Source organism: Myxocyprinus asiaticus, chromosome 34 (assembly GCF_019703515.2).
Source record: "Myxocyprinus asiaticus isolate MX2 ecotype Aquarium Trade chromosome 34, UBuf_Myxa_2, whole genome shotgun sequence".
NCBI classification, from domain to species: domain Eukaryota; kingdom Metazoa; phylum Chordata; class Actinopteri; order Cypriniformes; family Catostomidae; genus Myxocyprinus; species Myxocyprinus asiaticus.
Window position 1 is genome coordinate 24,518,969 of NC_059377.1, and position 16,765 is coordinate 24,535,733.

General features: G+C 36.2%; 1 protein-coding gene across 4 annotated transcripts in view; it reads left to right on the plus strand.

Annotated features, from left to right (window-relative positions):
* The window catches only part of LOC127425293 (syndetin), a 217,980-nt gene that overhangs the window by 140,271 nt on the left and 60,944 nt on the right, over positions 1 to 16,765 (plus strand). For 3 of the 4 annotated variants that reach the window (XM_051671084.1, XM_051671088.1, XM_051671087.1), the window contains 2 exons: positions 3,683 to 3,751; positions 9,093 to 9,173. In XM_051671084.1, coding sequence (XP_051527044.1) covers positions 3,683 to 3,751; positions 9,093 to 9,173 — 150 coding nt within the window. The remainder of the gene's footprint in view (positions 1 to 3,682; positions 3,752 to 9,092; positions 9,174 to 16,765) is intronic. The other variant, XM_051671085.1, reaches the window with a different exon arrangement.

Consider the following 16,765-nt stretch of genomic DNA (forward strand, 5'->3'; position numbering starts at 1 on the left):
TCTTGGATGCTGGCAGATAGGATGTTCCAAGCTTCTTGGAGAACTTGCCACAGTTCTTTTATTTATTTAGGCTGTTTACTTCTGTCTTTTTATGTAATCCCAGACTGACTCAATGATGCCGAGATACGGGCTCTATATATATATTCCCTTTAATATATATAACTATCCCTTTAAGTGAGTAACAGTAGCTGACCATACCAGAGGCATCCAGTCTCGAAAGTCTATGGAGACAAATAAATAAAAGCCATTACTTACAAAAATATTTATAAAGTGACAGAAATTGATATGCTCATTTGGGTTCACTTTCACCCATGACTAAATCTAAACACACAAAACATTCAATCTCATATGGAAATGGAGATTGCACCATTTGGTTTAGTAATGAACACATTACGATTTGAAAGGCCTGTATGCCATTGTATACTGCTGGAGTATTAACTCTGCCATGCACATATTCTGAGAGGCATTGGTCTTGGCATTCATTGCTCCTGGCCTCAAGTTAATAACTCTGCTTAAAGGCAATGAATGGAAAGAATGGTGTTAGGGAAAGATAGGCAAGTGGTTTATCTGAAAATGAATCGCCTGCAGGATGATGAAATGCTTGAGTGTACGAAAAAGACTAAGTAGTGCTTAGTAAGTGTTAAAGATAGAGTAACGGAGGGGGAGATGTGCCTGACACGCTAACAGATGGGTCTTTTGGAAAATGCAAAAATGTTTAAATCAATGAATGATTGCAGTTTTATTGTTCCCCTGGAAGCCATTTGTTCACAAAGCTTAAAAAGGGAGAGGTAAATTGCACAATGCCATGTTATACTTCCACTGTGGCATGTGCGTACACAAATACAATGTAAGCCTTCATGTAACCTGAAGTTATATTAGCTACTTTCATAATAAGTGTTGTAAATGTATATATCTACTGTATATATTGTATACAGTGTGTGTGTGTGTGTGTGTGTATATATATATACACTGTATTGCCAAATGTATTCGCTCATCTGCCTTTAGATGCATATGAACTTAAGTGACATCCCATTCTTAATCCATAGGGTTTAATATGACGTCGGCCCACCCTTTGCAGCTATAACAGCTTCAACTCTTCTGGGAAGGCTTTCCACAAGGTTTAGGAGTGTGTTTATGGGAATTTTTGACCATTCTTCCAGAAGCGCATTTGTGAGGTCAGACACTGATGTTGGACGAGAAGGCCTGGCTCGCAGTCTTCGCTCTAATTCGTCCCAAAGGTGCTCTATCGGGTTGAGGTCAGGACTCTGTGCAGGCCAGTCAAGTTCTTCCACACCAAACTCGCTCATCCATGTCTTTATGGACCTTGCTTTGTGCACTGGTGCGCAGTCATGTTGGAACAGGAAGGGGCCATCCCCAAACTGTTCCCACAAAGTTGGGAGCATGGAATTGTCCAAAATCTCTTGGTATGCTGAAGCATTCAGAGTTCCTTTCACTGGAACTAAGGGGCCAAGCCCAGCTCCTGAAAAACAACCAAACACCATAATCCCCCCTCCACCAAACTTCACAGTTGGCAAAATGCAGTCAGACAAGTACCGTTCTCCTGGCAACTGCCAAACCCAGACTCGTCCATCAGATTGCCAGATGAAGAAGTGTGATTCGTCACTCCAGAGAACACGTCTCCACTGCTCTAGAGTCCAGTGGCGGCGTGCTTTACTCCACTGCATCCGACGCTTTGCATTGCACTTGGTGATGTATGGCTTGGATGCAGCTGCTCGGCCATGGAAACCCATTCCATGAAGCTCTCTACGCACTGTTCTTGAGCTAATCTGAAGGCCACATGAACTTTGGAGGTCTGTAGCGATTGACTCTGCAGAAAGTTGGCGACCTCTGCGCACTATGCGCCTCAGCATCCGCTGACCCCGCTCTGTCATTTCACGTGGCCTACCACTTCGTGGCTGAGTTGCCGTCATTCCCAATCGCTTCCACTTTGTTATAATACCACTGACAGTTGACTGTGGAATATTTAGTAGCGAGGAAATTTCACGACTGGACTTGTTGCACAGGTGGCATCCTATCACAGTACCACGCTGGAATTCACTGAGCTCCTGAGAGCGGCCCATTCCTTCACAAATGTTTGTAGAAGCAGTCTGCATGCCTAGGTGCTTCATTTTATACACCTGTGGCCATGGAAGTGATTGGAACACTTGAATTCAATTATTTGGATGGGCGAGCGAATACTTTTGGCAATATAGTGTGTATATATATATATATATATATATATATATATATATATATATATATATACACACACAGTTGAAGTATATATATATATATATATATATATATATATATATATATATATATATATACAGTATGTGTGTGTGTGGGTAGTAACAGATTACATGTAATATGTATTACATAATCAGATTCCAACAATCAAGTACTTGTAATTAGATTAAATAACATGTAAAAATACTTGTAATCAGATTACAGTTACTTTTGATGGATTTCATGATTTCATCAGATTTACATATTAATCAGGAAACGGAAGTAAATTGTTCATATGTGAATTTACTGATACCCACATAATGGGTTTTTTCTTTTGAAACTGCTTATAAATGAATGCACTTTTGCTTTTGTGATAACTTTTGATACGTTGAATTACTAATATGACACACGTATGGTATTTGTTATGCCAAAATTGCCGGAATAAGACCATGTTTCTTTAATGCGCCCCAGGGCAACTGTCCATAATCTAGATACTCTAACATTAGAAATACATGTTAAACGCAAACATATTTGAGTCTGTCATTGATTGAGGGCCTAGAGCTCTATTAGCATCATGGGGTAAAACATGCAACTTCATAACATTTAAAATACATTTGCGATCCATGCTACTGAATTTTTGCCAAACGAAGCACTCAAACGATTAGACCATGCCTTCTCTTATGAATAATTAAGTAACTAAACACTGCTGATGAATAACTGTGAAATTCTATGTCTTTTTTATTTCACCCAGTAACAGACAAATAGCGAATAGAACAAAAACATAATTCTAATTTTTTTAAGTACGTTTTCTTAAATGCATTTAATCAAAATTATGCCAAAATTGTATACATTATCCTTCTTTAATGCATATGACATCAAATCAACAAGAGTTAAGACTGAAGTAATCCAACTGTTTTTAGGCAATGTTTTCAAAAATAATGGCATGAATAATTTTGATTTATCAAAAATAATTAACTTCATACAAAATGCAGTTAACATAAATAGCTAAATATTTGGTGTGACCATACTAAGCATTTAAAATAGCACCAATCTTCCCAGATACACTTGCGCACAGTTTTTCAAGGTTGCTGGCAGATAGGTTGTTCCAAGCATCTTAGCAGAACACAGTTCTATGTATTTAGGCTGTTTCACTTGTGTCTGTCTCTTAATGTAATGATGCTGAGGTCTGGGCATTTTAGGGGCCATACCATCCGTTGGAAGACTCCTTGTTCTACTTCCATTCTGTTCTGTTTGCAAAAGGAATGTTTGAGAATCTAAAATGTATATTTCCTATTGACACACTAAAGCAGAAGATATAAAATAACCGTCTTAAGGCAATTTTTTGTGTATATATTAGCTCATCTCCTTACTGAGTTATTTTTATCATTGTTTCACAATTTCTTTATTTACTTTGTGTCACTTAAATTTTTTCTTTTTGTTTCTCAATGCAAAGCACATGCCATCTCAGCCTTCTCAAGGCTCTCAGCCTGATGTGTCCAGACAGACAGTCCCTGTCTATTGGGTAAGATTGCAGTTTGGAATCTGTGGGCAGTAGAAATGTCTGCCATTGTGTGCTGTATTTTCACCCCTTACTCATGTTTGGAGTATCACTATGTTTTATATATATATATATATATATATATATATATATATATATCTATGTGTGTGTGTGTGTGTGGATTATTATTTTATTTATTTATTTATTTATTTCTAGTATGATCTGATGTACTGTAGATAAGTTTAAATAATGTTTTGTTTTTAAAAACTTCTGCTATGCAGGACATTTCATGAAATTGTATTTACCCAGCTATTGCACAATCTTTGGTCTGCTGTGACTGTGTTTGGATTTATGAGAGCATAAGGGGCTGTTCACACTGTACACGCCCTTGCACTAAAAAAAGCTAGACACTGTGCCACAAATAGAGCAGAACGCAGGTCTCTTGAGACACGCTTTTAACAGTTAACTATACAATGTCTAAAAAATGCAGTGCTCATGCATGAGACGCTGAAAAAAATGAGACGTGGCACAGTTGTCGAAGACATCCATCTAGAACATGTACATAGGAAAACAAGTGAAAACAGCATGGATGGATGCAAAAATGCATTCAGTGTGAACGGCCCCTTGTGAGTACATTTTATAACAATTTGAACGTAGCAATTGCTCAAAGTTTTTTTTTTTTTTTTTTTAGGGCTGCAACTAACGATTATTTTGATAATCGATTAATATTCGATTATTTCTACGATTAATCGGATAAAATAATACTTTTATTTCTTGTATTGTATTTAAATATGATTTTTCAAAAAACTGAAATGACAAGGGTGTAAGGATTTGGTTTGATTTACATTACTGACGATTTTATACTCTCTCAAAACTTTGAACAAAGCCTGAATCATCAAAGGTTAAGTTTGAATTTATTATTATTATTATTTTCAGGACATATGCAAAACAGTTCCTTTCCTTTACTTGTAAAGCATAAAAAATGCTCATCATTAAAGAGTAAAATGATCCATAGGGCATGGAGTAGGACAAAAATTTAGCCCAGCAGAGGGCAATAGTGACACGAGAATAGAAATGTTCATAATTCTGCCCAGCTGAAAAATACACAATTATGTTAGATACATAATTGTACACTGTCACTGATCACATACATTTAAGTATTTTAATATTGTAGTTTTTTAAATAGTATTTTCAATGATTACATGTTTCTAAATTATTCTTTTAAGAAAATTGTGTATGTTTATCTAGTAAAATAATGTTTGCCATAGTATAAATTTACTAGTGAAATCAGATATTACATGTGGCATTATCTGGAGGACTTTCAAATATCAGGACCCTTAGAATTATTATACATTATATTCAGCATTACAGTTTAATATACTACAATCATTTGTAAATTCTGTGCAAATTCACTCTTGCGCTGAAAAGACTCATCCCGGTGCTCACTGTATTGCATGCGCTTACATGACCTTGATTCTGTTATAAATTCATGTACAATACAGTAGAAGACTTCTCTACTGTATATTCAATGTTGTTCTAAAACCGTTCATATCAAATTGTAATCAGAGCAGGGCCGTAACCGCAATATGCATTGAGGGGGACAAGTGCCCCCCAATATGGCCAAATAGTTTATATCCTATATTAGGGCTGCACGATTATAGCAAAAATCATAATTGTCGATTATTGCAATCGTGTATTGATCGCGATTGTTAATGTCGATTAAAGTATTAAATTACCGTGATGTCACAAAGTAAGCAAAGTAGCAGATTTCAATGGTGGATATGAGCTGCACTCCAGTTTCTTTTAAGCATCTTTTAAGCATTAATCGTCAGTTTTCACAATTACATAATCGAGGCAGCCGTAATCGTAATCGCGATTAGATTTCCGATTAACTGTGCAGCCCTATCCTATATCCAATAATTGATAGCATGCTCAGTAGTCTAACACAGCTCGTCAATGTAATTTGAGATAGCCAATCAAATTGATGAAGGCGGGACTCAAGTTTAAGGAGCTAAATGGGAATCTCGTGGATTATTCCAGCACCGCGTATCAGCAAGCAGTTCAGGTTAAGAGTGCTAGTGTCATGTAAGATGTAAGTATCTAATTAAATATTCAAAATTTGACCACTATTTTATTATTAAAATGTTGTACCAACCGACAAGTAATTTCCAAGGGTGCAAACTATTTTCCATTTGGTGAAATTCACCGTTTTAAATTGAAAATATGTAATGTACAGTACGTGATTCGGATGTCATTAATAATTGTGAATGTGAAAACAGTAACGGAGCCATTTTCAGCATATCAGGCTTAAGACAAAGAGCAAATGTGTATATATTGTAGAGGAATTGAATGAATGTGGTAATCTGGTAAATTTCTGAAGTACCTTTTTAGAAAATTAACTTGATATTGTCTAAGAAAATGATCTATAACACAGAGTGTAGGGATGTAACATTATGAAAACCATAACAAAAAATACCTCGGTATCACGGTATTATGGTGCTTATCTTATAAACCTTTAATTTTAGGTTTGGCACGTCTGATAAACACACAGAAACATGTTTTAGTTATAACAAGTTCTTTATTTCTTTAGAACACTAATCACATGACATAAACATAAGGTAATCATAAACATTTTTTTGCAATAAGTCAAATGGTTTTTAATATAATTGAAAAATGTCAAATATATGTCAAATCAGATTCATACTTTATATCAAGTCAGGGTAGGTTGTGATGCAAAAAAGTAAGCATATTTATGTTATCTGTGCTGAGGCAGGAGCATTGTTTTAAGCATAATCCTTGTTGAATTTTGATAAATTACCCTGAAAACACAACATTATATTATATTGTGTAAATGAAATGAAGTTAATATATCTTGAGAAAAATATTTTTTGCAGTGTAATGAATGGATGTAATTTTAAAAAGTTTATGAAATCAAATTGAGCCAAAAAAGATACATTTGTGACCTGCTGCAACAAAATTTTTATTTTCATTTTTTTTTAAATCATGAAATTCACAAAATAAATGTTATTTTGATAGTCTTTGCCATGACCACCAATCACTGTTTTTGCCTCAAGTTCGAGCAGCGTCACTGAGCAACACTCGCGGCCCGCAGAAAATATGGAAAATATCAGAGATTTTAAAAAATACAGTATACGTTACAAACATGTTTAATCTGCATGCCAAAGTTTCAACCACGGGGAGTCGGCTTGTCATCTAATGCAAGACATTTACCTCATCTAATGCCCATAGTTCATTATTTGACTAGAACAATAAATTCGAGAGGAGTATATTGCCAAAATGTTAAATATAATATTACATTTGTGCATTAATTTTTTCTTAATCTGTTATTGATGGCTGAGACTTTTCTCGTTCATTCAAAATGCGTTTTGGGGTCAAAATGACCAAAAATGATGGATCATGTCACACTTGTAGGTAATATATTAATGTTTTACCACAGTAAATGTGACTCTATGGGTTTTATTATTTTGCAAATACATCATTGCCTTAGTCTTTCAAAATGTTACAGATAAGCGCTTAGAAAGCAGAAGCACTGATGCAACGTAAGCTTATAAACCAATTCCAAATAATGAGTAACTAGTCTTGTGAATGTGTATTGCATCTGCTTATGTATTCTATGAAAGGGGATCTATATTTTTTAATTGATTACCAGACAATTCACAGAGTTTTTCGTTTACATTCATGTCCACAAATTCTGTGGGATGGTGCTCTTGGAGATGGTGCTTCATGTTTGAAGTGTTTCCCGACTGAGCCGACAATTTCTCTGACACATTTTGCAGATAGGGTGTCTGTCAACACTGGTGTTGCCTCTTGTGTCTTTTAAAAAAAAACTGAAATACTCCCACACAAAGGACTTTAACCGCTTAGATGGGGGGCTCCTCCGAGTACGACATTTTGTTCTTCACAGCGACATGACGTGCTGAATGCGACTTTCTCATCTTTAATTTAAACTTTTTTTTTTTTTCTTCACACAATAACTTCATTAAGGAAAAGTCAACGGTATGGAAACCGTCTGTTTTTAATACCAAGGTATACCATCATACCGTCATACCGTTACATCCCTAGAGCCTTTTCACCCTCAAATTAGAACTAGAACATGGTAAGACCTGTGACTTGTGGCTTCATTTGAGTTTTTAGGTTGTGGCATGAACAGTGTCATATATTTTTAGTGCAAGTAGTATTAGGTAATAATTAACAATCAGTTTAAGTCTTTAATTAATTCTGAATTGTGTATGTCATCTCCTAAGAGTCTTCTTTGTAAAAGAGACTTTATTCTTTGTTATTTTGAGGATGAGCCACCAGTTAAAGCAGTTCACCTAAAAATTTGAAATTTACTTTTACTCACTCATACTCACCACTATGTTGTTCAAAACCCATATGCTGTTACTTTTTCTTGGAACATAAAAATAGATATTTAAGCAGCTCTATTCATATAATAACAGTTTATAGTGAGCAGGAGCTACTTTTATGGTATTTTCATGAGGATTTTTTTCCCCCTCTTTGGACCTTGACAGTTGTGGTCAATATGAAAGGTTTTTGTATGGAAAAGAGCAGCGTTAGGATTCTTGAAGAAAAGATTGTATTAAGATTCTATTTGGGGGGGGAAGGACAACTTAAGGACAGTAAATCATTTTGTGTATTTTCTTTTTGCTAGCCAGCTGATGTCATGTCATTTTACAGATACATCAGTGATGAAAAAAGTCTTTGATACAGCACAAAAAAAAGAAAGAAAAGATGACTGAAACAGGCAAATTGCTAGCAATGCAGACAGTGTTTGTCTTGTACTGTGAACTTTAAAAACATTTCATTTAAAACCAAAAATTATCAAATTTGGCTTGCATTTAAAAGACTTCAATGCATTTACCGCATTTACTATTTTAAAGGATAGAGGACACCCGCGACCCCCCCCCACCCTCAAAATGGTTTGGTCCCCCACAATGTTCAAGACATGGTTACGGCCTTGAATCAGAGATTTACTGATCTGTTCCCATAGTAAAGTTGATGTTTGCAGTTCCGTTGTTGATGTCATCTTAGACATCACGTTGGCTTGCTTACATTCATTACTGCATTTGTAAATACATTTCCAGTGAATGATCACGGGAGGATTTTCTAGTCCCATTCATCCTTCTCTTGTAATGAAAAACTAAATGGCAGTTACTGAACATAAGTCATGAACCACACTCAGACCTGTGGGAAAGGTGTCTGAATGAAGTGCAGATTCTTGAAAGTGATCAGTAGTGTGTGGGCTCTTGGGCTGTGGGGATTATGCTCTTTGTATGTGTGTTCTGTTATTTTGACTGAAGAAATAGAGTCTCTTCCTCACAGTGTGTTCTGCTGTCTCTTTCAGTATGAATCATCTGGCCTTGGTTTGATCAGCAGCAGACTGAGGACGACCCTCAGCCGTATCCAGGAGGGCCTTATAGATGTGGTGAGTGAAAACCTGGTGCTTCTTAACTGGTGGATCGAGACCCAAAAATGGGTTGCAGGTCTGCTCGATAGGGTTGCGGACAGGAGGTGAAAAACAATACTACATGCAAATAATAAAATGCAACTAACCATATAATTGTGCATAGTTGAAGGAATGTCATCCTAAACTCATATGACTCTTTCTTCTGCCAAACACAAACGGAGATATTTTGAAAAATGTATAAGGTGTTTTTGTTCATACAGTGGGGTCTAACATTTTCAAGCTCCAAAAAGGATATAAACGCAGAATAAAAGTATTCCATATGACTCGTGTGGTTTATCACATGTCTTCTGAGGTGATGTGATCGCTTTGTGTGAGAAACAGATCAGAATGTATGCCCTTATTCACTATAATTTTCATTTTTGGGTGAACTACCCCTTTAAGATACCCAAATAAACACAGTAGAGCTGTTTAGCAATGACATAGTGTTGTAGGCCAACACGAAAGTCTGATTCACCAAGGGTTCCCTCTGGAATTTCAAAAGGGTTTTTAGGACAGCATTTTTGAATTTATGAGCTACATATGATCTTGGATTATGAACTGCAACAGTTTCCCATTAATTACATGTCATTTGTCAAGCAAATGTGAGTTTACATACTTGCCAAATGACATATACTGTAATTAAGCATATATAGTCCTTATTTAGAAACATGCGACTTTGTAGAATAAAACAAGAAAGTCTCTTCAAGTAATGCTAACCACAGACCTTATTTTAATCATAAGTTGAAAACCACTACTCTAAAAACCCATTATAAATTCTTGAGGGAACCCATGGCTTGAAAATGGTAATTCCTTAAGCATTTTGTGGTTTTAGGACTACAAATTGAACAGCTCTATAGGCTTATCAACTTTTGAAACTTTTGAAACCCATATCTTTTGTTGTTGACATGAAAGGCTGTTTGTCTAATTAAACTCTATTTTGGTATTTAGGTGCAAATGTATCTGTCACCTTATAGAAACTAGTTAAATTAAGCAGACAGGTTGTTTGATGTGCCGTCATCTTCAAAAACCATAAACAAAACTACACAAGATTATAAAATAGTTGATTTTAAGGATTTTTTTTTTTTTTTTTTTTTTGCTTGTGTACCTTTTGTACAAAAATGCTTTTTCTGTCTCACTCTTTTGTGGTTCTTGCTGTATCTTCTGTAACCATGATGAATCAGAGTGGAAATGGTAGTGTGAATTTATCTCCGGTACCTATAGCTCTCGTCAGGTCTATCATCCCTTGCCCTGTTCTACTTTTAGCTATAGCAGCCACAGGTGAGTTAATAACCCACCATACACTTAAATGGCCCATCACTCTTGAAATGATTGTTCTGTGGTTTCCATGGTTGCTCCCATTAAGGCCCTCTAGGGAAAAGGTCTTATACCCACAGCGCACCATATACCTCTAACACCAGCACAAATAGGCAGTCATTAATATAGTATCCTTTCCCTCAAATCTCTGATCCCTTTCCTCAGTGTCAAAGAGCATGGAAAGTTAGTAGTCTGCGTAAAACAATGAAACGAGATCTCTTTTTATGCAGAGTTAAACTTTGAAGGTTTATACACTATCAGACAAAGTTTGGAGACACTTCTATTGAATTTGTTTGTCATGATCTGAAAGACCTTTCGATCTAAATGCGTATGCTTTAATGCTTGAAAATAGTTTTGTAGGGAAACATAAATTGTGTCTCTATATGAATTTATTTACAAAACTATTTTATTTTTAAGCTGATGAGCTTGACTGGATAGTGAAGAAAAAGCAGCCAAATCTCTTTTTAAAAAAGTCTCCCAGGTGGATAACTCATAAACTTGGTTGGGAAAATGCAGAGTAGTAATATCTGCAAAGGGTGGCTACTTTTAAGAATCTATAATCCAAAATACAGTAGTTTGGTTTTTGGTCACTACATTGTTCCATTTGTGTATTTTGGTTTTTAATGACTTTACTATCATTTCTCAAATGTGGAAAATATTATTAAATAAATGTATAGGTGTGTACCAAATTTTGACTTGTATAAAAGCATATTTGTTGCAGGCACTGTAAATTCTGAGTTTGAGTTTATGATTCAGAGAGTATGGCTCTGTTTTAAAACCCGACAGTAGTTGCCAACAGCATTTTTAATAATCATACAGTAGAAGCACTCACAGAACACAGGGTGCCCCAAATTGCAAGCAGTGGATTATGCTGCCTCAAAAAAAAAAAAAAAAAAAATACAGACGTCATTTGCAAATAAGGCATTCCCACAATGTCTTGCGATGATCTCAGCAAAAGTTTTATCCAGTATGGCAGGCAGAGCCAAGGGAAATTTGTTTTGACATTAAATGTCAAGCAGGTCCTACAGTATGACATGCTTTACACTATTTAAAAATATCGTACATATTTTCATAATGTATTATTATTATTTTTATACATGCTCAAAATAATTTAAAGACTATAAGGAATATTTCCCTAAGAACATTTTATATATTCAAATTTTAACCTAAAATCATGATGTTGAAGAAGCAAAAGTTTAAGGAATAGTTCACCTAAAAATGAAAATTCTCTCAACATTTACTCACCCTCATGTCATCCCAGATCTGTATGACTTTCTTTTCTCTGCAGAAAACAAACCCATATTTTTGGAAGAAAATCTCAGCTTTGTAGGTCCATAAAATGCAAGTGAATAGTGACCAACATTTTAAAGCTCCAAAAAGGCATCATAAAAGTAATCCACATGACTCCAGTTGTTTAATCCAGGTCTTCTGAAGAGATCTAATTGAGTTTGGGTGAGAACAGACCAAAATGTAACTCCTTTTCACTGTACATCTTGCCATTGCTGTCTAGAGGCACGATTATGATTTCAAGCTCAATTACACTTTCTAGTGCTTGACGCATGCGTAGAGCGCTATATGGATCTAAAGGAAGTGTAATCAAACTTGACATCACGATCGCCAAGGAGACTGCTGATGTCAAGATTTATAGTGAAAAAGGATTTATATTTTGGTCTGTTTTGGGCTCACCCAAAACCGATTGGATCGCTTTAGAAGACATAGATTAAACCACTGGAGTCTTATGGGTTTCTTTTATACTGCCTGTATGTGCTTTTTTGTAACTCAAACATTTTGGTCACCATTCACATGCATTGTATGAAGCTATAGAGCTGAGATATTCTTCTAAAAATCTTTGTTTGTGTTTAACAGAAGACAGAAAGTCATACACATCTGGGATGGCATGTGGGTGAGTTAAATAATGAGATAATTTTCATTTCTTTAACGCTTTTGTTATTTATAAATGACCCAAGTACATTTTATTGAAAAATGTGAATAGGAGAAGGTCATTATGATGTAATTTATTGCACACAATATTCTATTTTTTGTTGTGCTCTTATCAGCATCTTCAGCACAGTGTTTTGTGCAGGCCAGTGTCTATTAACGAAATTACTGCCCACTAATGAGGTTCCAGTATGGTTAGGATGCTGTGCATGTATATAGCTGCCTATACAGGCAGTAGACAGCAAGTTAGATCACATTTACACTGTATGCCTGACCTGTGGCTTCTTGTTTGTCCAGCATTTCTTAAAGGGATAAAAATTGTCATTATTCATTAACACTCATGTCGTTCCAAACCTACCATGACTTTCTTCTGTGGAACACAAGCTGAGAAATTTTGAAGAATGTTGAAGCTGCTCTTTTCCAAGTGAGTGGTGAAAGGCGTGGGCCTTTTGTGTTCCATGAAAGAAAGTAAGTCATATAGTTTTGGAACAATATGAGGGTGACTAAATAATGACAGAATTCATTTAAAACATTGTAATTTATTTAACAAGATTTTAATTGTAGTACTTCAGATGCGTGACTCCAGTCAGGCTTCCTAAGCAACCATTTGGCCTGTTGCTAGGGTGGGTCACATTGGGTTAACCTCCTCGTGGTCTCTATAATGTGGTTCTCGCTCTCGGTGGGGCACCTGGTGAGTTGTGCGTGGATGCCGCGGAGAATAGCGTGAGCCTCCACACGCACTAGGTCTCTGCGGTAACGAAAAAAAGTACTGCAGACGCTGACCTAGACATGATCCATGTCCCCATCATTTATTGGGTCATCAGCGGTGAGTGGCTCTCATATGTGTCGGCACTGTTCATTTTGGCTGTCAGATCAGAGAGCAGCTCTCAGACTTTTGGCACATCCACATATGAAGCGACTGCATCACTTATCCTGAGGGACCTGGCAGGGCAGCATTGTCTGGGATAGTGCTGAAAATTTATAGCTTTAATACCTTGAAGTGTCTAGAAAACAATAAGTGTAGGTAAGGGCAGGTTTTTTATTAATATATAGCACATTTATGGTGATGATTTATTATAGCTTTACACTTTATATTCCCACGATACTATTTTCAAACGTTTAATGAATATAAGCCTTAGTATTAATGCCAATTTAATTTTACACAAATGAAAACAGTGCTCTGAGGGGTAGAAGTATAGTCCATTTAAAGGGATATTTCACCAAAAAATGAAAATTCTCTCATCATTTACTCACCCTCATCCCATCCCAAATGTGAATGACTTTTTCTTCTGCAGAACACAAACAAAGATTTTTAAGAATATTTCAGCTCTATTGGTCCTTTCAATGCAAGTGAATGGTGACCAGAAATCTGAAGGCCCAAAAAGCATATAAATACGGCATAAAAGTAATCCATAAGACTCTGGTGATTAAATCCATATCTTCAGAAGCGATATGATAGGTGTGGGTTAGAAATGATGTGATGTGAAAGTGAAACTAGACAGGCACCACATGTAACTTTCAGATGTGAGTGAAACTAGACAGGCACCACGTTACTTTCAGATGAAAAAAAGTGAAAGTGGAGATTTATAGCACTAATGATTTTTTCCCAAATTGTTTCACAATTATTTAGTATTGTCAATATTTCATCAGCTGATCAATCAATATCCAGATACACAACAGTATGATAGATTAAACATATTAAATACTGTATGGCGTGTACTCTGTGTAAAAATTTAATGGTCCATTCTCTGGAAAGACCAGGCCTACTGTCTTTTTTCAGCCATCGGTTAGTACCACAGATGGGGAATAAAATAACAGAAAATACCCTTCCAGCTTTGACATTACATGAACCAGACAGCAGTTGCTTTTAGAACTTTGAGATTTCGAGAAGTGAAGCACACAGCGGCAGAAAGCTATTTTTCTGCAGTGGGAGGGTAAAGTATTTCCCCTGAGTGATTACACCTACAGTTGCCTGGTCTCCAGCACAGATATTAATTAAATTACACTGTGTAACACATTTATTTATTTATTTATTTTTTTTTTGGTTCCTGTGTAGTAAGTGTTATTTCCTAATTGCTTATGCCTCAAAAGTATAGAAAATGGCTGTTATTCACCACAAACTTTGCTTTTGTGACCAGGACAGCGATATTTTGAAATTTACCTATTTTCCAGAACATTCCAGATAGATTCAGTGCTGAGTAAACTTGGAGTAACTTATAGAACTTTCTAGAACTTTCCAGTAATATAAATAGTAGTATAAATACAGGGGCCTTAAGGCCACCAGTTCAGTTTAGTTCCATCTGCCTACATATCTGCATTTGTCTGAGATGGCATCAAGAGGCTGCAAGCATCCGACAGACGCATTTTGCTATGTCTGCGGCCAATTTATCAAGATAAGAGTGAAAAAGTACTCCGTGGAAGCATCTGCTAAGATGTGTGAGGCCTACAAGGCATATTTTGGCATGCCTGTCGGGGACCAAGACAAACCCTGGGCACCTCATTTCATCTGCGAGCACTGCAAAAAAACTCTTGAAGGTAAGATGGACAATTGTTGCTCGGAATTTTATGATATAACATTTTTACATTTTTAAAATTTTAAAAGTTTTTAATTTTAAAATGTTTTACAATTTTCAATGTTATTGAAAAAATATATAATATATGAAAAATGTTGCGAGAATCTCTTACACATTAGTCATGGGTGAAATAAATGTATTGTTGTAGGATGGTGCAGAGGGGAAAAGAGAGCCATGAAGTTTGCTATCCCAAGAATTTTGCAGGAACCCACTCAAGCAACTGCTACTTCTGCATTTTTTGGATTCTTCCAAACGTTGGACTGGCAAGAATGCACCTGCTATCATGTATCCGGACCTTCCTTCATCCATTGCCCCGAAGCCACACTGCCATGAGCTCCCCGTACCCACTCCTCCAGAGAGAGAGCAGCCATCTTTAGAAGAGAGCAGCAAGTCAGAGAGCGAGGAAGAATTTGTAGATCCAGATGACAATTTCAGAGGTGGATCTGAGGAGAGAAACACATACTACCCCAACCAAAAAGACCTCAACGACTTGATTAGAGATCTTGGTCTCACCAAGTTCAGTGCCGAGCTTTTGACGTCTAGGCTCAAGCAGTGGAACTTGCTGGATGAAAGTGTGCAAGTCACAGATCAGAGGAAGTGTCACCAACCTTTTTCCAGCTTCTTCACCCATCAAGATAGGCTCTGCTTCTGCCACAATGTGACCAGTCTGTTTGAGGCAATCGGAATTGCCTGTAACCAGAATTGACAGCTCATCCAGGAGCCTCAAAGCCGTGCTGCTCCATAATGGTAACAAGTACCTGTCTCTTCCCCTGGCTCACATGGTTCACCTCAAAGAGGATTACTACAGCATCAAGACCTTGCTGGACGCCTTTAAGTATGATGAGTACATTTGGGGGCTGATTCGTGAAAGTGATTTAGAGTATAATCGTAAATCTCGAAAAACTACTCGCTTATAAATCTTTTGTAGTCATTTTTGTATTACTTTAGTATAAATAAATGTTAATTTGGATTCATGTTGTTTTTTTCTGACATTATGTGAACGAAAAGACACAAATCTGTTTTCTCATTGGAAATAGGTAAATTTCAAAATATCACTGTCCTGGTCACAAAAGCAAAGTTTGTGGGGAATAATAGCCATTTTCTATACTTTTGAGGCATAAGCAATTAGTAAATAACACTTACTACCCAGGAACAAAAATTGTTACATAGTGTTATTATAAGCTCTTTAAAACATTACCATCTCTCTGGCAAGACCAGATCCCCTGCAAGATCAGCTCCCTGCTTTTCTTAGATGGCATATATAAAAACCCAAAAATGTTAGAAGCAAAAGCTTTTATAGGCTTCAGCCCCCACACACTGCTATTTTTGTACAGCTCGATAAATCTTTCATTACCTAAGATACTCTTTCCATATCAAAAAATGTTTTGCCTGTTGTTATGCAAGTATAGGACTTCCTTTGTAATTTCCTTCTTACCTTTTGCAAATTACTTTATTTTTATGAAGCAGCATGTTTTTCATATATCATCCAATTTAGTGAAATCTAGGGTGTTTTAATAGTCAATTTTAGTTTGAAAACAACACTCATTGTTATGCATCAGTACCTTGGATAATTTGTCAACTGAAGGTTATTTTCAAGATAGGGCTGACACATTACTGTCTCACACATGAGCACGGTGGGCAAGACCTCATTTGTAAACAGATTATAGTTGATAGTTTATAATTAATTCTCTTTATTGAATAAATGAAAAGGGTGGATCTGTTAGCGCTGAGCTTGCATCAGACTTC